General features: G+C 32.1%; 3 protein-coding genes and 1 non-coding gene across 5 annotated transcripts in view; 3 read left to right on the top strand and 1 right to left on the bottom strand.

The window, feature by feature from the left end:
• Positions 1–3: 3 nt before the first annotated feature.
• On the top strand, positions 4–15,243 carry LOC109545847. The gene is made up of 8 exons (XM_048665909.1): positions 4–22; positions 11,517–11,633; positions 13,122–13,317; positions 13,375–13,501; positions 13,567–13,713; positions 13,769–14,007; positions 14,115–14,348; positions 14,404–15,243. The coding sequence occupies exons 2-8, from the start codon at positions 11,517–11,519 to the stop codon at positions 14,655–14,657; spliced, it is 1,314 nt and encodes a 437-aa protein (XP_048521866.1). The 5' UTR covers positions 4–22; the 3' UTR covers positions 14,658–15,243.
• LOC109544240 (transmembrane protein 248) lies at positions 1,431–3,471 on the bottom strand. Of its 2 annotated transcripts, none has more exons than XM_019914318.2 (5): positions 3,381–3,471; positions 2,230–2,425; positions 1,946–2,142; positions 1,742–1,867; positions 1,431–1,678 (listed from the first exon to the last, which is right to left on the bottom strand). In XM_019914318.2, the coding sequence occupies exons 1-5, from the start codon at positions 3,408–3,410 to the stop codon at positions 1,538–1,540; spliced, it is 690 nt and encodes a 229-aa protein (XP_019769877.1). In that variant the 5' UTR covers positions 3,411–3,471; the 3' UTR covers positions 1,431–1,537. The 2 variants fall into 2 exon arrangements, with proteins under 2 accessions (XP_019769877.1, XP_019769876.1); XM_019914317.2 differs by lacking the exon at positions 3,381–3,471 and adding an exon at positions 2,529–2,976.
• Positions 3,751–3,958, top strand: LOC125504338. The gene has a single exon (XR_007281450.1). It is a non-coding gene; the product is annotated as a small nucleolar RNA U3 (small nucleolar RNA).
• Positions 15,244–15,461: 218 nt separating the features above from the next.
• The window catches only part of LOC109544237 (NAD-dependent protein deacylase Sirt4), a 3,812-nt gene continuing 1,411 nt past the window's right edge, over positions 15,462–17,862 (top strand). Inside the window, exons 1-3 of the mRNA XM_019914314.2 lie at positions 15,462–16,737; positions 16,811–16,946; positions 17,002–17,157. Coding sequence (XP_019769873.2) covers positions 16,542–16,737; positions 16,811–16,946; positions 17,002–17,157 — 488 coding nt within the window. The 5' untranslated portion in view covers positions 15,462–16,541. The remainder of the gene's footprint in view (positions 16,738–16,810; positions 16,947–17,001; positions 17,158–17,862) is intronic.

Raw genomic sequence — 17,862 nt, 5'->3', positions numbered from 1 at the left:
AAGCGTATTTGATCTACCAACTGTAAATTTTAAGTTTTTCGATGTATCMATTTAATACTTAATAAATAACGTGCGCAATTCCGTAAATTGTTYTAATGAAATAAGTAACATCAGGATAAGGATATATTAAGTATCTATTMATATCATTCCTATTAAATATCTGTATAAAGGGTGTTTCGGGAGGGAAGGGAAATATTTTGGGAATGYGTTCAGCAAGTCAAAATAAGATAAATTAACTCTATGGTTTAATCCGATTCATAAGCGTTTCAATTAATCGGTTCTAAAGTTTGGTGTGGTAACAAATAACTCAAAACAAATTGGGGTAGACCACAATTATTTGTGGTCTTTTATTTTCTATTTATGTTTGGTTCTTTTATTATACAAGAAAATTTAAMGAATTTGGAATACTTTCAAAAATACGCACATCAACGTCAATACAAGCTCCAGCACGCTATTAATATGTCGTGTTGTAAGTTGAATTGCTTGGAGATTGTTTCTAATGATATTTGCAGCATTGGAAATTCGATTGCGGAGTCCTGTTAGGGTCTCTACTCTTGCTTCRTATACTAATTTTTCARTTAATTCRATTAACGTCGAACAATTAGCGGAACATCATTTAACATGTTCCTTACCGTCCAAYACAAACGGACCAAACACCTGGTCGTTGAGYATTGTGGAATGATAGAATAKTTAATTCTRKCACACGTTAATTCTGAATCAATGTTGACAATCARTCCCCTTTTTGGAGGACTATATCTTCCTTTYTCGTTTGTCCTGGCCACYGGGGATTACCCAAYCTCYAGYAARGTTGTTCAGGTTMTCCAGGGTTCACCCGTATGAYTGAAGTCTCACTTTGTGGAGGTRCGATCAGGAATTGGGCAGAAARGGCATCTKATAKTACGCWTYAYACTASCCYTTATATTGATASCTAGCYRRAAACCRCATSTTMTATTRYRCATCASACTAYYSCTTTSAWCSCAGGTGCAMWRASCTTAATCGGTAAATAAAATGTATCTGTGTAGGCCTCGATTGTGTTGGATCCGTTCACAAAATTGTACCCCTAAGTCATGATCACCTTCTTGATACGTTTGAACCGATTGAACCTGGGAAGGGTTTAAACCGTTTTTCCCAAGTGTCTTCCAAACTGCMATMTACGATTGTATTTGAAGTTCATTCCCTAATCCGCCTCGTAATTACACCTGGATTCACTTCAGTCATATCYAGACATTTTMTTCATTTTAACCCTCCTCGTRTCAGAATMCCTTAATACGATTAGAAATATTCTARTTCAACTTCACTTCACTTCACTTCACTTAGCAAAMCTTGTGTTTGAATATTGCGAATATGTAGCAAAATACTCCCTCTGGGTGAATGTGTGAGGCATTACGTATGGAAGTACATATAGGTACGAGGATAATTTAAACAAATTATATTTTAAAATGCATTTAATACGTTTAAAAAAGTGTGATGACTAATGGATAGCATGTCATAAAATTAAAAACATAATCACATATCTCGATCAATCAGTATATTAGTCCTAGAGAAGTCTTGCACTTTGCTCCTTTTCTTTCCAGTATTCTGATTTTTTCAATATTGCATATAGTATGATGCTGAAAATAACAAATACAAGAAAGTAGCTGCACCATACTAAATGAACATAAATTTGTGTTTTGACATCCTGAAACAGAAAGCAATCGAAATTATATCGAAACAGATTTGAAAGTATAGTGTTAATACGTACATCACTTAGGTAATTATCTACCCTGGATTTTGTTGGCTGAAATACCATGTTAGTCACATCTCCCTTGTTGCAAAACTGGGGATCATAAACTTTAGATAGCTTAGAAGTTAAGAAGCCTTTTGGTCGCTGAAAAGATGTCAATTATACATTAAATTGTTTGTGGCCAATGCTTAGAGTTTTAATTCTTGGTACATCAGGACTTACTTTAGATGATTCCGTCGATTTCTCGGGTGTGCATAAAGGTTTGCTAAAATACGGTAAATACCCTGCTGGTCCTCTAATTGTAACACAAATGTCTACAGCCGAAGTGTTTCGTGTTGTGGGTAGTGATGGAACATCGAACTGTATTTCTACATTTTTTATTGGCGTTGCGGCATCTTGGCAAGATATGGGCAACCAGCCTAAAGGTAGTTTAATTAATTGCAACTTCTTTAATCTCAGTCGACGAGGAATAATACTGAAATTCAATTCTAAGTTTTAAATCCTACCTTGCATTGTTAGAAAACCGTCAACTTGAGACCAGGACTGTATTATATTGCTGTCTGCAATACTGGCTTGAGTGAATACCGATATTTCATCGGTAATTTGTTCATTTTCCTCCAAGGTCTGAATTTCATTGGTCCATGTGCCAGTATTAATACAAATATCCAATTTATTGAATTGTTTGATCATTTCAAGCCAGTCCTTAAAATATTAAACTTGCTTGTAGAGTATAAAATAGTAAAATTAAATTTTAACCTCAGCACATAATTAAGGCAATATAATATACAACTGGGGTGGATCTTACATGTTGCTTATCGCTATTCACTATGGAACCATCGGTTTCCATTTGGAAAGTAAAATAAAAAGTGGAAACTGCTAAAGCTACTAAACAAATCAAAAATATCACCACCGGAGGCTTGTTCTTTAGAAATTCACTTAGGTTTTGTACTGGATAAGACACCATAATAAACACAATGCTTGTATGTTGTGTATAATAATTGTTAATCACTGTAAATATGCTAAATATTGAAAATATTGCATTGTTTATCTATGTGTAAAAAGTCAGGTTAGTTATAGTCACTTTATCGTCTCTATTTAGTCTTTGTCACATTTAATTATTTTTTTACAAATCTTTATTATAATTACAAAATGCTCTGCAGCAGGTTTTAAACTTGAAAATGAAACGTAATAAAAATGTATTTATTTTGTAGGCTAGCGTAGTTGCCAGATGTGCAATAAAGTATAGCGTTTGCTTTTGGCAAGTACCACAAAAGTTGGAATTGTAAATTCCTCTCATAATCATCATTTTTGAAATGCTGAGAGCATATTCGTATCCGCACGACACCAAGCATTCTCCCATACTACATTATACAGTAAACTTTTTAACTACCAAACGCAAAATGCTCAGTTATTTGTCTACAAGATTCCCAAATACGCCCAAACGCATTCACCCCATGATTCAATGAATTAATTGTTTCGTTTGGCCCTACTCGATTTTACAAATGACACTCTGGCAAACACAGCAAGCTATAACTCTGCAAATCAGAGATTTTGTAGACTTTTTAGGATATTTTTCTTCGCAATAAGCCCAAATCAGGTCCCAAACGCGATTTTCAAAGCATACATATTCTGCAAACCATATTCTTATATATCTTACCACTTTTGAACTATTGCGTTTTAAATTCATTGAAAATCTGTCTAGGTTACATGCATTTTAAATGGGATCAGCTGTTCACTTTCCCAAAGTGCTAACCAGTGACGTCATGTGCGTACGAAAATCGAGTTTTCGACCGATTGATATCCTACCTTCTATTCATTGTATCATGTACAAATATATATTAGAAACAGATATAAATATTTTCTGCTATCTCAAAGGGAGAGAAACTTTGACGCAAGATAAAGATTATCGTCATGCCTTCTATTGTGCTATGCTTTCCACGGCACCTTTAGATGGCGGCACACCCTAATACATTCTCGCGAGTATATACCATCTGGCTATAATTTCCGCATTTTGGAAGTTTGGTATCAAGATCATACTTCACAGGATCATTTCTGTAGTATATCTTCACATACTCTCTTCTCACAAGATGAGTTTTCGCAACCATGAGGATGAGACACAGTCTCATTTCCTGAGCGTGAGAAATTGCTCAGATCTATCTCATGATTAATCTGTGGCCTTCGATGATCGTTCGACCTGTCTTGGACGGGGTGTGGAAATGAGTCAGTCTGAGTGGTTGCATTTTAAAGAAATTAAATTAGTGTCAAGTTTCTTAGCAGTATGTTTCTGAGAACAACGCATCCGACTAGGGATGACACGAATTACTTAAGGCATTTTGGAACAGTCGGTACCATGGTTATAGTTAAGACGTCAAAATGCTAATGTTTACATCGGAGTACTGAGCAAGAGGGAGATTCAGGCACCTCGTTAGAGAAAGATCTATTGAGCCAAATCTCTTTATTTGGAGCCTTTCACAATATTAATTAAATTTGAAAATATAATTTAACAAATAAGAAAGGGAAAATAATTAAAAAGGACAAATGTAATATCAGTTTATTGTTTATTGTATTTTTAGTATGCATCATATCAGAGTACTCGAATAAACAACACGGATCATATTCGAATAAACGCGGCAATAGATCCGAATAAAGGCATTAACAAATTTTAATTTTAATATGCAAGTATATTTTTGCACTTTGAAATTGTTTTGGTTATAAACATAACTAAACATAACATAATTTTTTTTTCCAGAAATTACACTTATTATGCCTTAGAATATTAGTATCTCTAATAGGAGTAGGAGGTTTATCTTTTTAACTAGCATCTGGCGGAAGAGGAATTTACATACCTACATATACAGGTTGCTCTACAATTTAGTCGAATAGTTTAAGCGACTTCGAAGTCATAAAAAAGTTATAACAACTTTTTGTCGTAAAAATTGTCATTTGCAAGTTTTTTTTCTCAGCTTCAACCAAAATATTTGCTAATTGTTCTTATTAAAAATACCGAATTTTATAATTGCAAAGCAAGCCTTATAGAAAGTAATGCGAATAAATTAATTTAAGGGTTCTCCTTTCAAGGGGCTTCAGTCCATTTAAAAAGCAATGTTTGCGATATATGTTTTGCGGTTTATATATGTTTTTAATATTATTAAAATTACATTTCAAATCGTTTTTTAAAAGATTACTGGGTTACTGTCAGACACCCTACAGAATATTAAAAATCATGCAGAATTCAGCGTAACACTATATTAAATGCCTTGGTCGAATTTATTAAGATGTCGAACGATTTATTTTGACTATCAATGTTTCTCCCAATAAACTCATATTGTTTTGCTTGAATCCTACCCTGTTTTGGTGAAATCTATTTTCTATATTTGTAGAAGAAATGTGATATGAGTTTAAACGTATCTATTAAATTTTCTAATAGCTTTGGAACCGGTTTGGTGGCAAGTGATTAGTGTTTAAATAAAGACTTTTAGATATCTTACTTCAGCCACATAACTCCACAAAATTGCGGATTTAAATAGTATAATTTTTCAGCTTCTTTAATAAAAATATTATAAATATTTATTAAAAATCTGAAGAGAATATCAGAGTATTTAGAGCGAATATTGATAGTGTAGTAATTATATATTATTTTAATATTAATTGCTATTTGCGTCTGAATCCACTTTATCTCTAAGCGAGTTTCCTTTCATGTTTTTCGCGACTCTCCCTTTGTATAGATTATATAATATTGCCCATGTGTATAGATTATAATAATTTGGATTGATTCTGTTAGAGTTCTTAAAATTATCTTTAAATTTCTGACACTTCAAACACAGTTAGGTGTTTTGCTTTCAAGCATGTTTAAAATTTTGATGATATGTATAAAAGTATCTTACTTAGTCAACAACGTTTGTTTGTGAATTAAAAAACTATAATTTTTATAATCCAATAATTATTCTACTTAATACTAATTTGTTTGTGTCTTTTATATAATTTGAGAGTAATTGGTCAATAATCCAGCGGTTTTGTCTCAATTTGACTGATATTCGTACCGAAGGATTAGTAGAAATGCATTTCATATTCGCTCCAATTTTTAAACTGGCGTACAAGGGCGAGGACTGGATATTTTGATAGTCAAAACTCTTATTAAACCCTTGTTAACAAATAACAATAACTCCTAGTATACTGTTTATTCAAAAGTATTTATGGAAAAGACACACCCAAATTCCGACAACTTTCCCAATATTTGAAGAAATCATTTTAAAAAATTCTGTTTTATTGGGCTTCTTCAGCTTTACCGCTTGCTTTACCAATGTCTTTTCGCTTTATGTAGGCAGGCAGTGGGGCAATTTTACATTTTCACTGGGTCAGAGATTTATTGGGATGATTTACCGCCATATGTAAGTATAGCAAATGCGCCATTCAATGCAATTGATTTTTAATATTTTGAATCAAAAAATTTTTTAGTCCTGTGTTTTATATCACAAAGTTTTTCCAATTTGCCAAAAAAATTGGGCACTTTAAAATAGTTGATTGATAATCTGAATTCCTTTTTGCAAATTTCATCCGCGTGTGACGTGCTAGTTATGAATAGAGAGGGTAGTTTTGTCGGTATTTACCCCTTCTTGCTAAACGAGGTGCATACAAAATTCACCTGTATGTTTCTTATTCCCCCTAAATTCGCAGGCAAAGGGTCATTTACTCTGGTTGTGTTCAATACTGTTGCGGTGAAGTCCAGTGTTACACTTTGCTGGGCTTAAAACGCTAGTAGATTGCCACTTATAGTAGATTATGTTCGAAATTTGAATTTGAACCAACAACTAAGGTAGGATGAATAATTTATTTCATTTTGCTGCATTTAATAGATGATAGAATCCTGTTTGTAGATCTTTATTTTAAAAGTAATTTTTGTGATAATTGCTTGTTTTTTATGTTATTTCATGTTTTAGTACTCTCATTTTGCAATTGTTTCAGAACATTCGGAACGCAAAGCTTTTATCTTGAGCATATTGTTAACAAATAAGTAATCACAATTTGCCAAATTTTACACCAATATAGATCACAATAGCGCTTCTTTCCTCTTCTATCCGTGCTTTTCATTTGGTTTTGGTTTGATGATCACATAGGCTAACATGTTCAGTAATGCCTGTAACGCTGTTGGTTGAAAGTAAAAGTTGATTCAGACCTCATTAGTCGTTTGTTCGTTGTTATTGTTTATAACTTTGTTTTGTATGAGTTGTGTTTTAACCGCTGTTAAGTTTGTAAATAGTGCCTAGCTAGTTCATCCAAGGTATGCTAATCAGAATATTAAATATTAGTTTACGTTATGACCTATCTAATAATTATTTATTTATTTTGCATATGGAATACATACTTAAATATTTTCTAAATTCAACTCAGACAAATTAAAGACTGATCAAGCAAGGAAATGGGATGATAGTTCGAAAATATTTTCGTAATGGGATGTCACAAAACATACACAAAAATACTAATTTTACTTGTTTCCACTTTGCTATCAGAAATTGTAATTAATTGTATGTCCTGAGGCTATCTGCTTTTAAATAATTCGCATAATACTTGCTGCCGAAAATAAAAAGTTGAACGCAAATTTCAACTGGACGATTTAAATAGTTCTATTCAACAGTCCATTCAAAAATTAAGGACACAATTTTCATTATAATTTCGTAGCGGCAATAATTGCTTCATAGTTGAACTAATTACGCTACTTCGTTATCAAAAAAGCATTTTGTCAAAGGAGTGATTGTGAAATATTTATTGTTTTGTTTATAATAGAAAATTAATCTCACCTTACTACTATACAGGACGTTTCCTTGATATTGTAACCACATGTTCTACACAAAAAAAATAAATTACATCTCAAACAAACGGTGGTCTTTTGATGCCTGGTTACGCATATACAACCCAAATGCAAATCCAAAAGTTTTATGATGAACAATTATATTCCTTGGGCTTCTGAACCATTGAAAGTGTTTGTTTTCTGTACGTTTCTACATATTAATAAAAACAAAGTTGAAAAAGTATGTTATAAGTAAAATCTTTGTACGCTTCTAGATTGTCTTCAAATAGATAAAACGCATGAATTTTGTAGTTAATATGGAAGAGAAAACATCAATTTATTCTGTTCTGAATTATGCTCAATTTTAGAGCATAGAGATAAAAACCTTTAATTTAATTGTTCGCAATTATTTTATAAAATGATCTACAGTCTGTAAACACATTTGATTATCATGTTTTTATGTAGAATATGTAACTTGTAATATTACAAATTATTTTATCACGTTTTCAAAAAGATTTCAATTATAATTAACTATAACTGACTTGAAATGTCCACATTTTGGTTTGATGTGGTTGGTGAAAGTCACAGTAGAACAGAAAATTTGACTTAAAATCGTGTAACAAACAAGAAGCGGAGTCTCTATTATAAATTAGTCTAAAATTATTTAAAATACATTTTTGCTAAACACTGCATGATGAAGATGCAAAAGTGCAAAGATGAAGCGAGTTAAGAGTTTTTACAAACTAAAATAAAATGGCTTATAAAATGTTATCTTTAACTGAAGCTAAAAGCAGTAAAAAGCAAGTTTACAATTTACTTAGTATCTTTAAATTGGCTCTTACGAGTTCGAATATATTTTCGAGCACTAAATATCATTTGAGTTATTGTGATATCAGGTTGAATTTGGAAACTAAGTATCTAGTAATTTTGAAAAAGTTCCAAGATCACTTTACTTTCGTTAAAGACAAATCTTTTATTTGATTTTTCTGACATTTTTTCACACACTGGGACATTTTAAAAATTTTACAAGATTGATCACTTTTAAAGTTCCTGATAAAACTGATTACAAATTCAGCTGAAGTAGTTTTGGGCGTAAGCTTTTTTCAAGGGTTCGTATGGGGGACTTTTAAAGAACATAAGAGCGATTATAATCAATTGAATTAGTGTAGAGAAAATGTCCGAAAATGTTTCCTCGCCGAACTAAACTAAACACAAAATCAGGTTGTGATGTGATCGAAAAACGTTTAATTGAATCTCTATGGTTAATTCAAAATGAAAAGTGGACCAAGCGAAATTAAATGACTAAAACGAAGAATTATCTCGAGGAAAAACTTCTGGATCTTCCACTTGCGTTCAAACCCGTTGTATAGAAATGGTTATCATAATTGTAATAATGTTTTTTACGTTTTTCTTTTAGTGCATGTAAAAATGAATGAATAGTGAAAGGATTTTCAACTTTGGCATGTTGCATGTTTTTTAAAGAACAATAAATGTATGCTATAATATATACATACCCTGCAGTAATAAAAGACTCATTTTGTTACTGATAAATAAAACGTTAGCTTTATCGTGAGTCTAGGTACTTAATATTTAGTTTCCTTTTAGGTTTTATTTTGTCGGTTCGTGTTGCGTCTGGATTTATTTTCAAGACGTCTGATTTGCTATCTGTAAGACAAGTAGTTGCCGCAATTATAAGTTGCAGGTTTAATTAATTTTTCCTCTATACTATAAAATGAATAGATCCAAGTACTTGAAAAGTAAATTTAAAAACCAATATTCAACAATTATAGTTGATGGATTTTGTCCTAATTTTTAATTTAGGAAAAGTTATGAACAGTAGATATAAATTCTTGGCAAAAATCTTCAAATAGACTCATAAATCTTTATTAAAAAATGTATATTAGTTTAAATCGGAATTATTTTGAACAATTCCTGTTGAATGCTTATTTCGCTTCTTATTTGCACCAATAGCGTTATTTACGGTAAATCGTAACTTTTAATTATTTAATGATATAGAGAACTTCAGATTTGGGTAAAGATAAAGCGCAGTGGTGATTTCCATATAAGATTGACCCTAATTTAAGGGCCGATATCACGACTTGAGTAAACCGCTGGAATTAGATAGACACAATACATTGTAAATTTAATTTGGTTTAGGCACGAACACCAGCTAGAATTTCCATTATAGAAATTAATCATTATCCTGAAACTGGAGATTGCGTTAGCGATTATTGAAAATAGAGCAGATTTACAGATTTACGCGAGGTCGCAGTTCGTACGTATGGAAATCGTTTGACGTAGGTGGAAGAAGTTAAAGGAAAAGCTTTGCTTTTACTGTTTGTGTGAATAATCAAATTAAATTAAATATAAACGATAAAAAATGTCATTAACGCGCTACAAGGCTGCAGGACACAGGCTAAGTTTATTTGATGTTTATGAAAGTCCTGTTCTCTCTTCCTTAGAAAAGACATTATATTAGCAGTTAGTAGAAATTTACATATTTATTACATTAAAAAAACGTTAATTTTCCGAGCTAGTATTCATAAAATAGTCTTCAAAAACGTCAAGTCCATGTGTTATAGTACAATAAAATCACAAACTAAGTTTTGCGGGGGAAAAAGAAAAGGAAACCTTTTTGTAACGACTTTCCATCATTTGGCCACTTCCGGTCTTTCTGCTGGACCTTGTCACGCAACTCTGAAGGGCCAATCCGAATAAAGCTAGATGTAGGACAAAATATTCAAAGTGAAATTAAAATATCGTCAACTGCAAGTAGGCCAAGATAATTTTTGCAGGGTTTTTCTTCGAAATTTACATCATGCAAGTTTAAATATACTTCAATAGATTAAACCGATATTGAGCATTTCATCCGGGTTAACTGTTCGGTCATTGATCGCTTTCACTTTGCTTATACAATCATTTTCTTCGTTTTTAAGTGTCTTAGTTTTCCTGCACCTATGTCCGTAGTCTTATTAGCGTTTTCGTAAAATTTTTGAAAAGAAAATATTTTGAATCGTCCGGTATATTATTTTACTAAATGGACCTACTAATCAATAATATGCTTTTGTATCTAATTTCTACCCTGATAAATTAATAAAAAATCCAAGCTCATCAGCGTTAATGTGTATTTTGTCTACTAGAACTATATTATACAGGATTATTAGACAATAAATTAATAAAATACAATAATATATAATTATTACTACGTGAATCTTCCTGTAGGTTTGACTAGTTTTTCCTTTTTCTTTGCTTTGCCCAATAAATGCCCATCAGAATGGTTTAGCGGAGACTCGCTTTGGATCATCGATATGTGAAAATGGGGAAAAAAACAAAATATCGGTCACATACGCTCGTTTTTTTTGCATCGCTCCAATGATTGAGCGGAAACACAGGCTCGTCATTGTGAGTGATCTATGTAGGTGCCAATTTCCGGGATTTGCACACAAAACTGAAAACGCTTCTGTTATTAACTGCCTTCATGTTGAACAACTCTGCAAATCAGCATTTCTGGTAGTTAAAACCATGAATATATTCGATATACGTATTCTACTTTGTGGCTGGAATAACTGTTACACTGCTATATTTAATTAAAATTGTTTTATGGAAATTCTATAAGCATTACCAATTTGATCCGCAACGAATACAATGTGGATCCGGATTCTAAACAATTACGTGAATCTAAATGAAAATAATAATTAAAAATAAAAGTAGGTACGCACTTATTGTTGCGACTAGAATGAATCATAGGAATATATGTAAAAAATATTACGCATAAGTCATGGCCATTTCTAAGAAAGTTCAAGAAAAAGTTTGCGTGTGACACCATTTCCAAGACTTATTGCTTTTGCTACCCTTAAAAATGCCCAGCTTGATACAATCATGGATAAGGAATAGTTGTTTTATTACTCAGCGGCTTAACAGAATTTGAACGTTGAACTTCGCTTACATTAGTTGGCACAAAATCGAAAGTTTCATTAAAAATATATAAATGAATTTAACATTTTGCAGATGTGGTGGAATATTTTAGTGACTCTTTTGGTCTTTCCAAGTATATTAATGGCTCAAAGAGATTGCTCCCACAATGAGTACGATCGATGTATTCGAATAGCAGACCCCTTAATTAAGGTAATGATAACAATAGATCAGTTTGTAATGTTTTAATAGTAGATATATTGAGGGTTTTCTCTACGTCCTTAGAATAATTTTAAGATGTCTTCTTAGCTCAAATTCATGATTTTTTACGTTTTTTTTTATTCGATTGCAGCCTATCTGCCTAATTCTATAATTTTATTTTATTTTCTTAAAATCTCGAATACATTCATGCCAATGAAGTTTGGTAGTGGATAGAGATTTATTATTAAAATTAATAATATATTTCATATAAAATATTGTCTGTTCTTATTCATTATTTTTATCTATATTTTGTTTTTTTCTTTTTGTTAATGAATTTAAATTATATGCACATATTTTTGTTTCTGTTGGCTACTTTTGATTTCCTTCTTGATTTGGGACGACAATCAACTTGTTAATAGTTTTGCTCTACCTTCAAACTTGACTGATCGAAAAGTTAATTTGAAAATTGTTAGTGTGCTAATAAATAGATAGAAATATTTTAAGAATTAAAAAAAGAAAACTTTGACCTATTTTGAGACAAATTTCGATTTATCTTTTTGAAGTTTTGTGAAATTCCTATTAGTGGAGGTAATTCTAATGAAATTTGTTTTCTATATAAAATGAAAAGCTGTCGGTAGATCTTATTTTAAACATTGCGAGCGAAATATGTTTATTTTCTTCTTTCATCTTTTTTCATCTTATCATTGTTACCTCACTAGAAGTTTTTGTTTTGCATCAAATTATTACAACTGGTTTTGCCCCATTAAACATTTAATTAGATTGCGCTTTATAAGATTTTAAACGTTTTAACTCAAGTGGTACATCTTGTATACAAAAAATATTTTTTGGTTTAATGCTAATGGAGCAATTAAAAAATAATTATGAAACAAAAGGCTACCAATAATTAAAGTAAATAAACCATTATTTTGAGAAGTTTTATGATTAAATCTTACTCAATATCTAAAACAATATTGAAATATCACGCTTAAATTAAAAAACATAAAATTTTTACAGCAGATTTTTCCAAACAAGAACGTTTGCTGCCCGATTACAGTACAATATAATATATAGTTCTTCAGGATTAAAACTGGATCACCCTGTATATGTATTTGTTATTAAGAAGGTTATGAACACTTTCTCATGTTTCGTCAAATAAAGCAGATTATTATATTTTCTTTCATTTTTTGCTAAATAATTTTACATCATCCTTCATTCATGTTCACCCCGAATAAATTTTAAATTTCGCAAATTTAAATTTTTACTTCTAGCACATTTAAAGTTCAAAATGTATTCATAAGAGTTTTTCTTGTATTTTTTGTAATTTTTCTAGAATAATTTCAAAAATTAACAGTTAACATGTTTTTGAGCGTCTCACTTGAAAGCATGCCCGAACCGAATCAAGTTTGAAAATATTGTATTTAAACTCGCTTGTCGCGTTAAGTAATTCATTTAGCTGGAACTAGCGGCATTTGATGCAAAAATTGTCTGTTTTTGTTTTAGGAGGCACATTTAGTATTTCCAGACAACATCGGAGATATCGAGCAGGTTTGTAAAATATGGAATATGTTTGTAGACTGTTTAAAAGCCTTTACCGACAACTGTTTCACCGATCAAGAAAGGAAAAAATTTAACAGGGCTGTAGAGAGCCCCATTGAAAGTATACATCAAATGTGCATGCACACCAGTTATCAAAAAGGTGAAAATTAGGCTTAGATAGTGGCGAATGTTGTTATATTTTCATAATTTTTTAAAGAATATCTGCAATATGCGCCATGTATAAAGAGCACGATAATCGAAAGGAACTATTGCGGACCCCATTACAATACTCTTGTAGATCAAGCTGAACAAGGAGAAATTATTTCAAAGTCAACGCTTTGCTGGTAAAATCTTATTATTAGCACCTTTGGCGGAAGCCCATAGCTTGATTGATTTGTATTTTTCTTAGTTCTCATGGTCGGTTTAAGCAATGCGTCTTGAGAGAGACCAGGAGAACCTGCGATAGTGGCAAATTTGATGGAAGAGCATCCAAATTTGCCTCCCAAATATTAGATAAAGCTTTCAAATTCTTGCAGGATCAATGTGTTAATTATATGTAAGTGACTAATTTATTAAATGAACAATGTATTAGATGTAAGTTTTCGTTCCAGCCCCAACTCGGGTGATTGTATTTCTACGCAAGATTCGGTAATTTCTTATTCCGATCGATCCAATCCGTCTTCCGCAATAAGCACATCATCCAGCGAAGTTTATCCTTGGAGTACGATCCAGCAAGAAATGGGCGGACGGGAAGTTTCTTCTTCAAGGAGCCCTAAATTATCTACTTCTCAGAGTTGGTTATCATCCAGCGTACCATCGAGAGCTGACAAAGTCAGTTCTGCAGGATTAGGTAAAATATTGAATGAACGTTCTGAATTTCTTACCAATGCTGCTAAATTCTGAGCTTCACACGTGTGAGGTTTATTTATGCAATTTATGCAATTGTCCTCTTTAAAGGTTCTATAGCTCCAACTCAAAACTTGGGCACTCGTACGCGCCCTGCCTCATACGGCAGGTCTAACAGTTGGTCTTCCGATCCCACTTCAAGCAGCACCGTTCCTACGAATACTGCCCCAATGTTTCCAGCAATGAGCAGTACTCCTACCAGTTTTCGGGATGTTTTTGGTACCAGACCATCATGGAATGTTTACTCCGGGATTAATAACAGATTGGACGGAAAAGCTATTTCATGTAAGTAGTTTCAATTGCTTAGGGATCTAGCGGCAACGCTTTTGTCCTGATGTAGCTGAGCCGTGGAGGCCGACCGATCATCCTTCAACCACACCTCAATATCATTCTCCACTGTGGAACTCTTTAAACACACCTACTACACATACATGGTATCCTGCTGCTGGAAATCAGATGACTAATGAAGTGGATGAACCCAATCAATTGGGACTAAGTAAACCGGAAAATGCTGCATGTGAATGGAGGAATCTTGGGGCCATGCATAGAATATTTACGATTTGCCTAATTGCGCTGAGAATGTTGGCTACATGAATGCAGTTTCTTATTCAGTTATATTTCGCAATAAATACGTCTATATATAATTAAAAAAAAACGCTTTATAGATATTTAAATTATCGTAGATAGTAAACTATTTCCTGAAAAGCTGAGGAGAGTCTGAAATATTGTTCCCTTAATTAATCTGTAAACGCAGAACACTTGAAATATTTACTCGCCAGAATCAGTTCCGAATTAAAGGTGAATTGATAAAGAAAACTCATTTTCGAAACATTGGTTTCAGTGCAAAAGTGTGGCGTGAAAAGTAATGAATTAAGTCTCAATCGCGTCGTTTCAGCCCAAAAAAGGTGTTTATGTCTATATTTATCAATATCAAATGTGTTTTAGCTCCTAGCTATAGTTCGTATACTTTTATATACAGGGTGTCCACGAAGAAGGTGCAAATATTTAAACTCTATATGCTTGCACTTTTTACGCAGATATTCTGGATAATATATTAGCCTTTACTACTATTGCTACGTCCTTCAGAACTATACTAGTCAGTGAATACATATAAACTTTAAGATGTATTTTATTATATTTGGAGTTGATGTTATGTGCAAAATATAGCGTATATTTTAAACTTCTTGTGTCATGGTTTTGTACTGAAATTAACTCTTCATTTAACATTTGTTGTCGACATTTTTTTCACTAACTCTTCATTTAATTAGCATTCTAGCACTTTGTATAAATCAACGATGAAGAGTCTTTAATTTGTGTAATAGAACTATACTGCAAACAAGGTTTTAGAGCTTTGATGCATTAGCATAGCAGGTAACATAAAAGAGGTAACATAACAGATACTTAAGAGGTAACCGCATAAAGATGCGATTTTTACTGATGAAAATTCAGAAAAAAATGAACATAACGAATTTCAATTAAGTCTGAAGATATGGACAAGAAAATCCGAAATATGACTTCAAAATTGAAACCCAACAGGTAATACACTATTTACGGAATATTTTTGTATTGGAATTTCTAGATTTTTCAAATATTTTTTGATCTCGCAATTGAATGCAACTCAATTGAACCTTTGAACATCTTTGAACCTTTAATATCTCCTGATCTGTATCGCCATTGATAAACACTTCATTCACAATTCATATATTTCAGTATAGTTCAAATCTGAAATTTGGAAGCGAAGAAATAGTCAAATAATTCGCATTTCTGGCAATTTAGCTTTGAAAGTTGAATAACTATTAAAATAAAACAAAATTAAATTCCGCTTACATAAAAAATATGAAGAAATACAAATGAAGCGGTTAGAGCAAAAAGAGTACGAGTGAGATTTTTCATGTAAGTAAAGAAAAACTGAAATGTTCTTTAACTCCTTAAGTAACCTATACATTTCTATACTGGTTTCTAGCTATTCTAATTTTCTAGGCAAATGTATGGCGTACGTAGGCAAAAATCTGAATAAAACATCCAGATAAAAAAGAAACCCTGGGATAGGAGTACCCTTAGCTTGGAGTATCTGCGATATACCCTTAGCTCTAGCCCTTCAAATTACTTACTTACTACTAGCGCGCAATATCCAAATGAAATATTTAAAAGGTGTTTTATGAGTTCAAAAAAGTTTTCATTAAAGGATCTTATAAACCAATACCCTAGTTACAACACCATTTATATAATATTTAATATGCAACTTATAACGATCATAGATATTTTTTTAATGTGGAAGATTTGCCAATTTGGTGTTTTACAAATCTTGTCTATATCTAGTGGGAAAAGATTGTATACTGTAATAATATATTTGAATAAGCTACAAAGACCTATTTAGTAAGAGATTACAAATCAAGGTTATGTCTGAATCAAAATACAAATAAATATTACATAAAAATAACCTAATAATGTTCAGCTATAATAAAGAAATTACTTAACATGAAGCGAGATGTGAATCAAATTGTTTTAAAATCGATGCTATATGCCTATAACAGGCACTTATCCACACAATTGCATCAATTTGTGCCAAAGCACAAGCCTGTGAGTGAAAGTGATGTGAAACGATTGCAAGAATTTATATTTAATTCCAAAAAATTGCTGGTTTTAACTGGGGCTGGAATATCTACCGAATCCGGTAAACAAATTTGAAATTCACCCTATTGGTTTTAGATAATACACAGTGTTAAACTTTAGCTGGTCAATTTCAGGTATTCCTGACTATCGTTCCAAAGAAGTGGGATTATATGAAAGAACCAACCACAAACCTATTCAGCATATAGAGTTTATCAAATCTGCAACTGTGAGACAAAGATATTGGGCCCGAAACTTTGTAGGATGGTTTAGGTAATTTGGACAAATTAACAAGCATTCTGCTGACAATTTTATGCTGCAATTACAGATTCTCAAAGAGTCTGCCAAATTCTGTCCACTTTTCTATAAGAGACTTGGAAATTGAAGACAAAATAGTCCATACGGTTGTTACACAAAATGTGGATGGTTTACACTTGAAGGCAGGAAGTAGAAATGTTATTGAATTGCATGGAACAGGATATCGGCAAGTATTTCAATAAATAAAAAATAATTGAAAATGTGGGTGTCTACATGTAGCTAGAAGCTATAGACGACTGAAAGATTTGGTAAAATCGATGAGCTTATTTTGGATCTTCTTTTTTCTTTTTCATTTTTTGTCTGATATTAGCTTATGAAAAAAATGCTGCAATTTAGTTTGTGAATTAGGCTTAATTTTCAAAACAATGTGAATAGATGCCGCTATGTCAGCATTTGAAAAACAATTATTGCAATTCCAACAATCTTTGAATTAATTCTGGACAAAAAATCGCATCTCTGTTTAAATAAATGTTCATCCGCCTTCCCGTCTCCCAATTTCTAGCGGCTTTAAGATGGCACAAAAATCAAATTTTCAGATGCGTGTTTTTTGGGCTCAATTACAGCTTTCGAGCTAAGAGGCTCCTTAGCATGCATACATAAAGTGTTTGGGTCTATAATGAAAAATAGATCGTCGTTTAAAGGCCGCGACCACTGAAAAAACAACTTAAGAGGAGTCAAAAATGTCGATTCTAATGTAGTTTTGAATGAGCTCTTTATATTTCTCGCTTCATTTAATCGAAAATGGAGAGGACATTTACTGATCATGTAAGCACTTAAAACGTTGCACAAAATTGAAGCAAAAGTGTTGTTTAGTCAAAAACCAACAGGAAAAACATAGATTAGAGATTCAATTGTGCTTATTTAAAAGAAA

Source organism: Dendroctonus ponderosae, unplaced genomic scaffold (assembly GCF_020466585.1).
Source record: "Dendroctonus ponderosae isolate FM_Combo_2020 unplaced genomic scaffold, Dpon_F_20191213v2 Dpon_F_20191213_4, whole genome shotgun sequence".
Lineage (NCBI taxonomy): Eukaryota > Metazoa > Arthropoda > Insecta > Coleoptera > Curculionidae > Dendroctonus > Dendroctonus ponderosae.
Note: the sequence above shows the minus strand (reverse complement) of the source record. Positions and strands in the feature narration are given on the sequence as shown.

Bases quoted from the DNA above. Each gene is read 5' to 3' on its own strand.
- LOC109544240 (XM_019914317.2), bottom strand. From the start codon at position 2,687: ATGGTGTCTTATCCAGTACAAAACCTAAGTGAATTTCTAAAGAACAAG. The intron at 2,426-2,528 runs GTAAGATCCACC...TAATATTTTAAG, and splicing joins TGAATAGCGATAAGCAACAT to GACTGGCTTGAAATGATCAA. The intron at 1,868-1,945 runs GTAAGTCCTGAT...ACATCTTTTCAG, and splicing joins AATCGACGGAATCATCTAAA to CGACCAAAAGGCTTCTTAAC.
- LOC109545847 (XM_048665909.1), top strand. From the start codon at position 11,517: ATGTGGTGGAATATTTTAGTGACTCTTTTGGTCTTTCCAAGTATATTA. The intron at 14,008-14,114 runs GTAAAATATTGA...TCCTCTTTAAAG, and splicing joins AGTCAGTTCTGCAGGATTAG to GTTCTATAGCTCCAACTCAA. The intron at 14,349-14,403 runs GTAAGTAGTTTC...GTCCTGATGTAG, and splicing joins GGACGGAAAAGCTATTTCAT to CTGAGCCGTGGAGGCCGACC.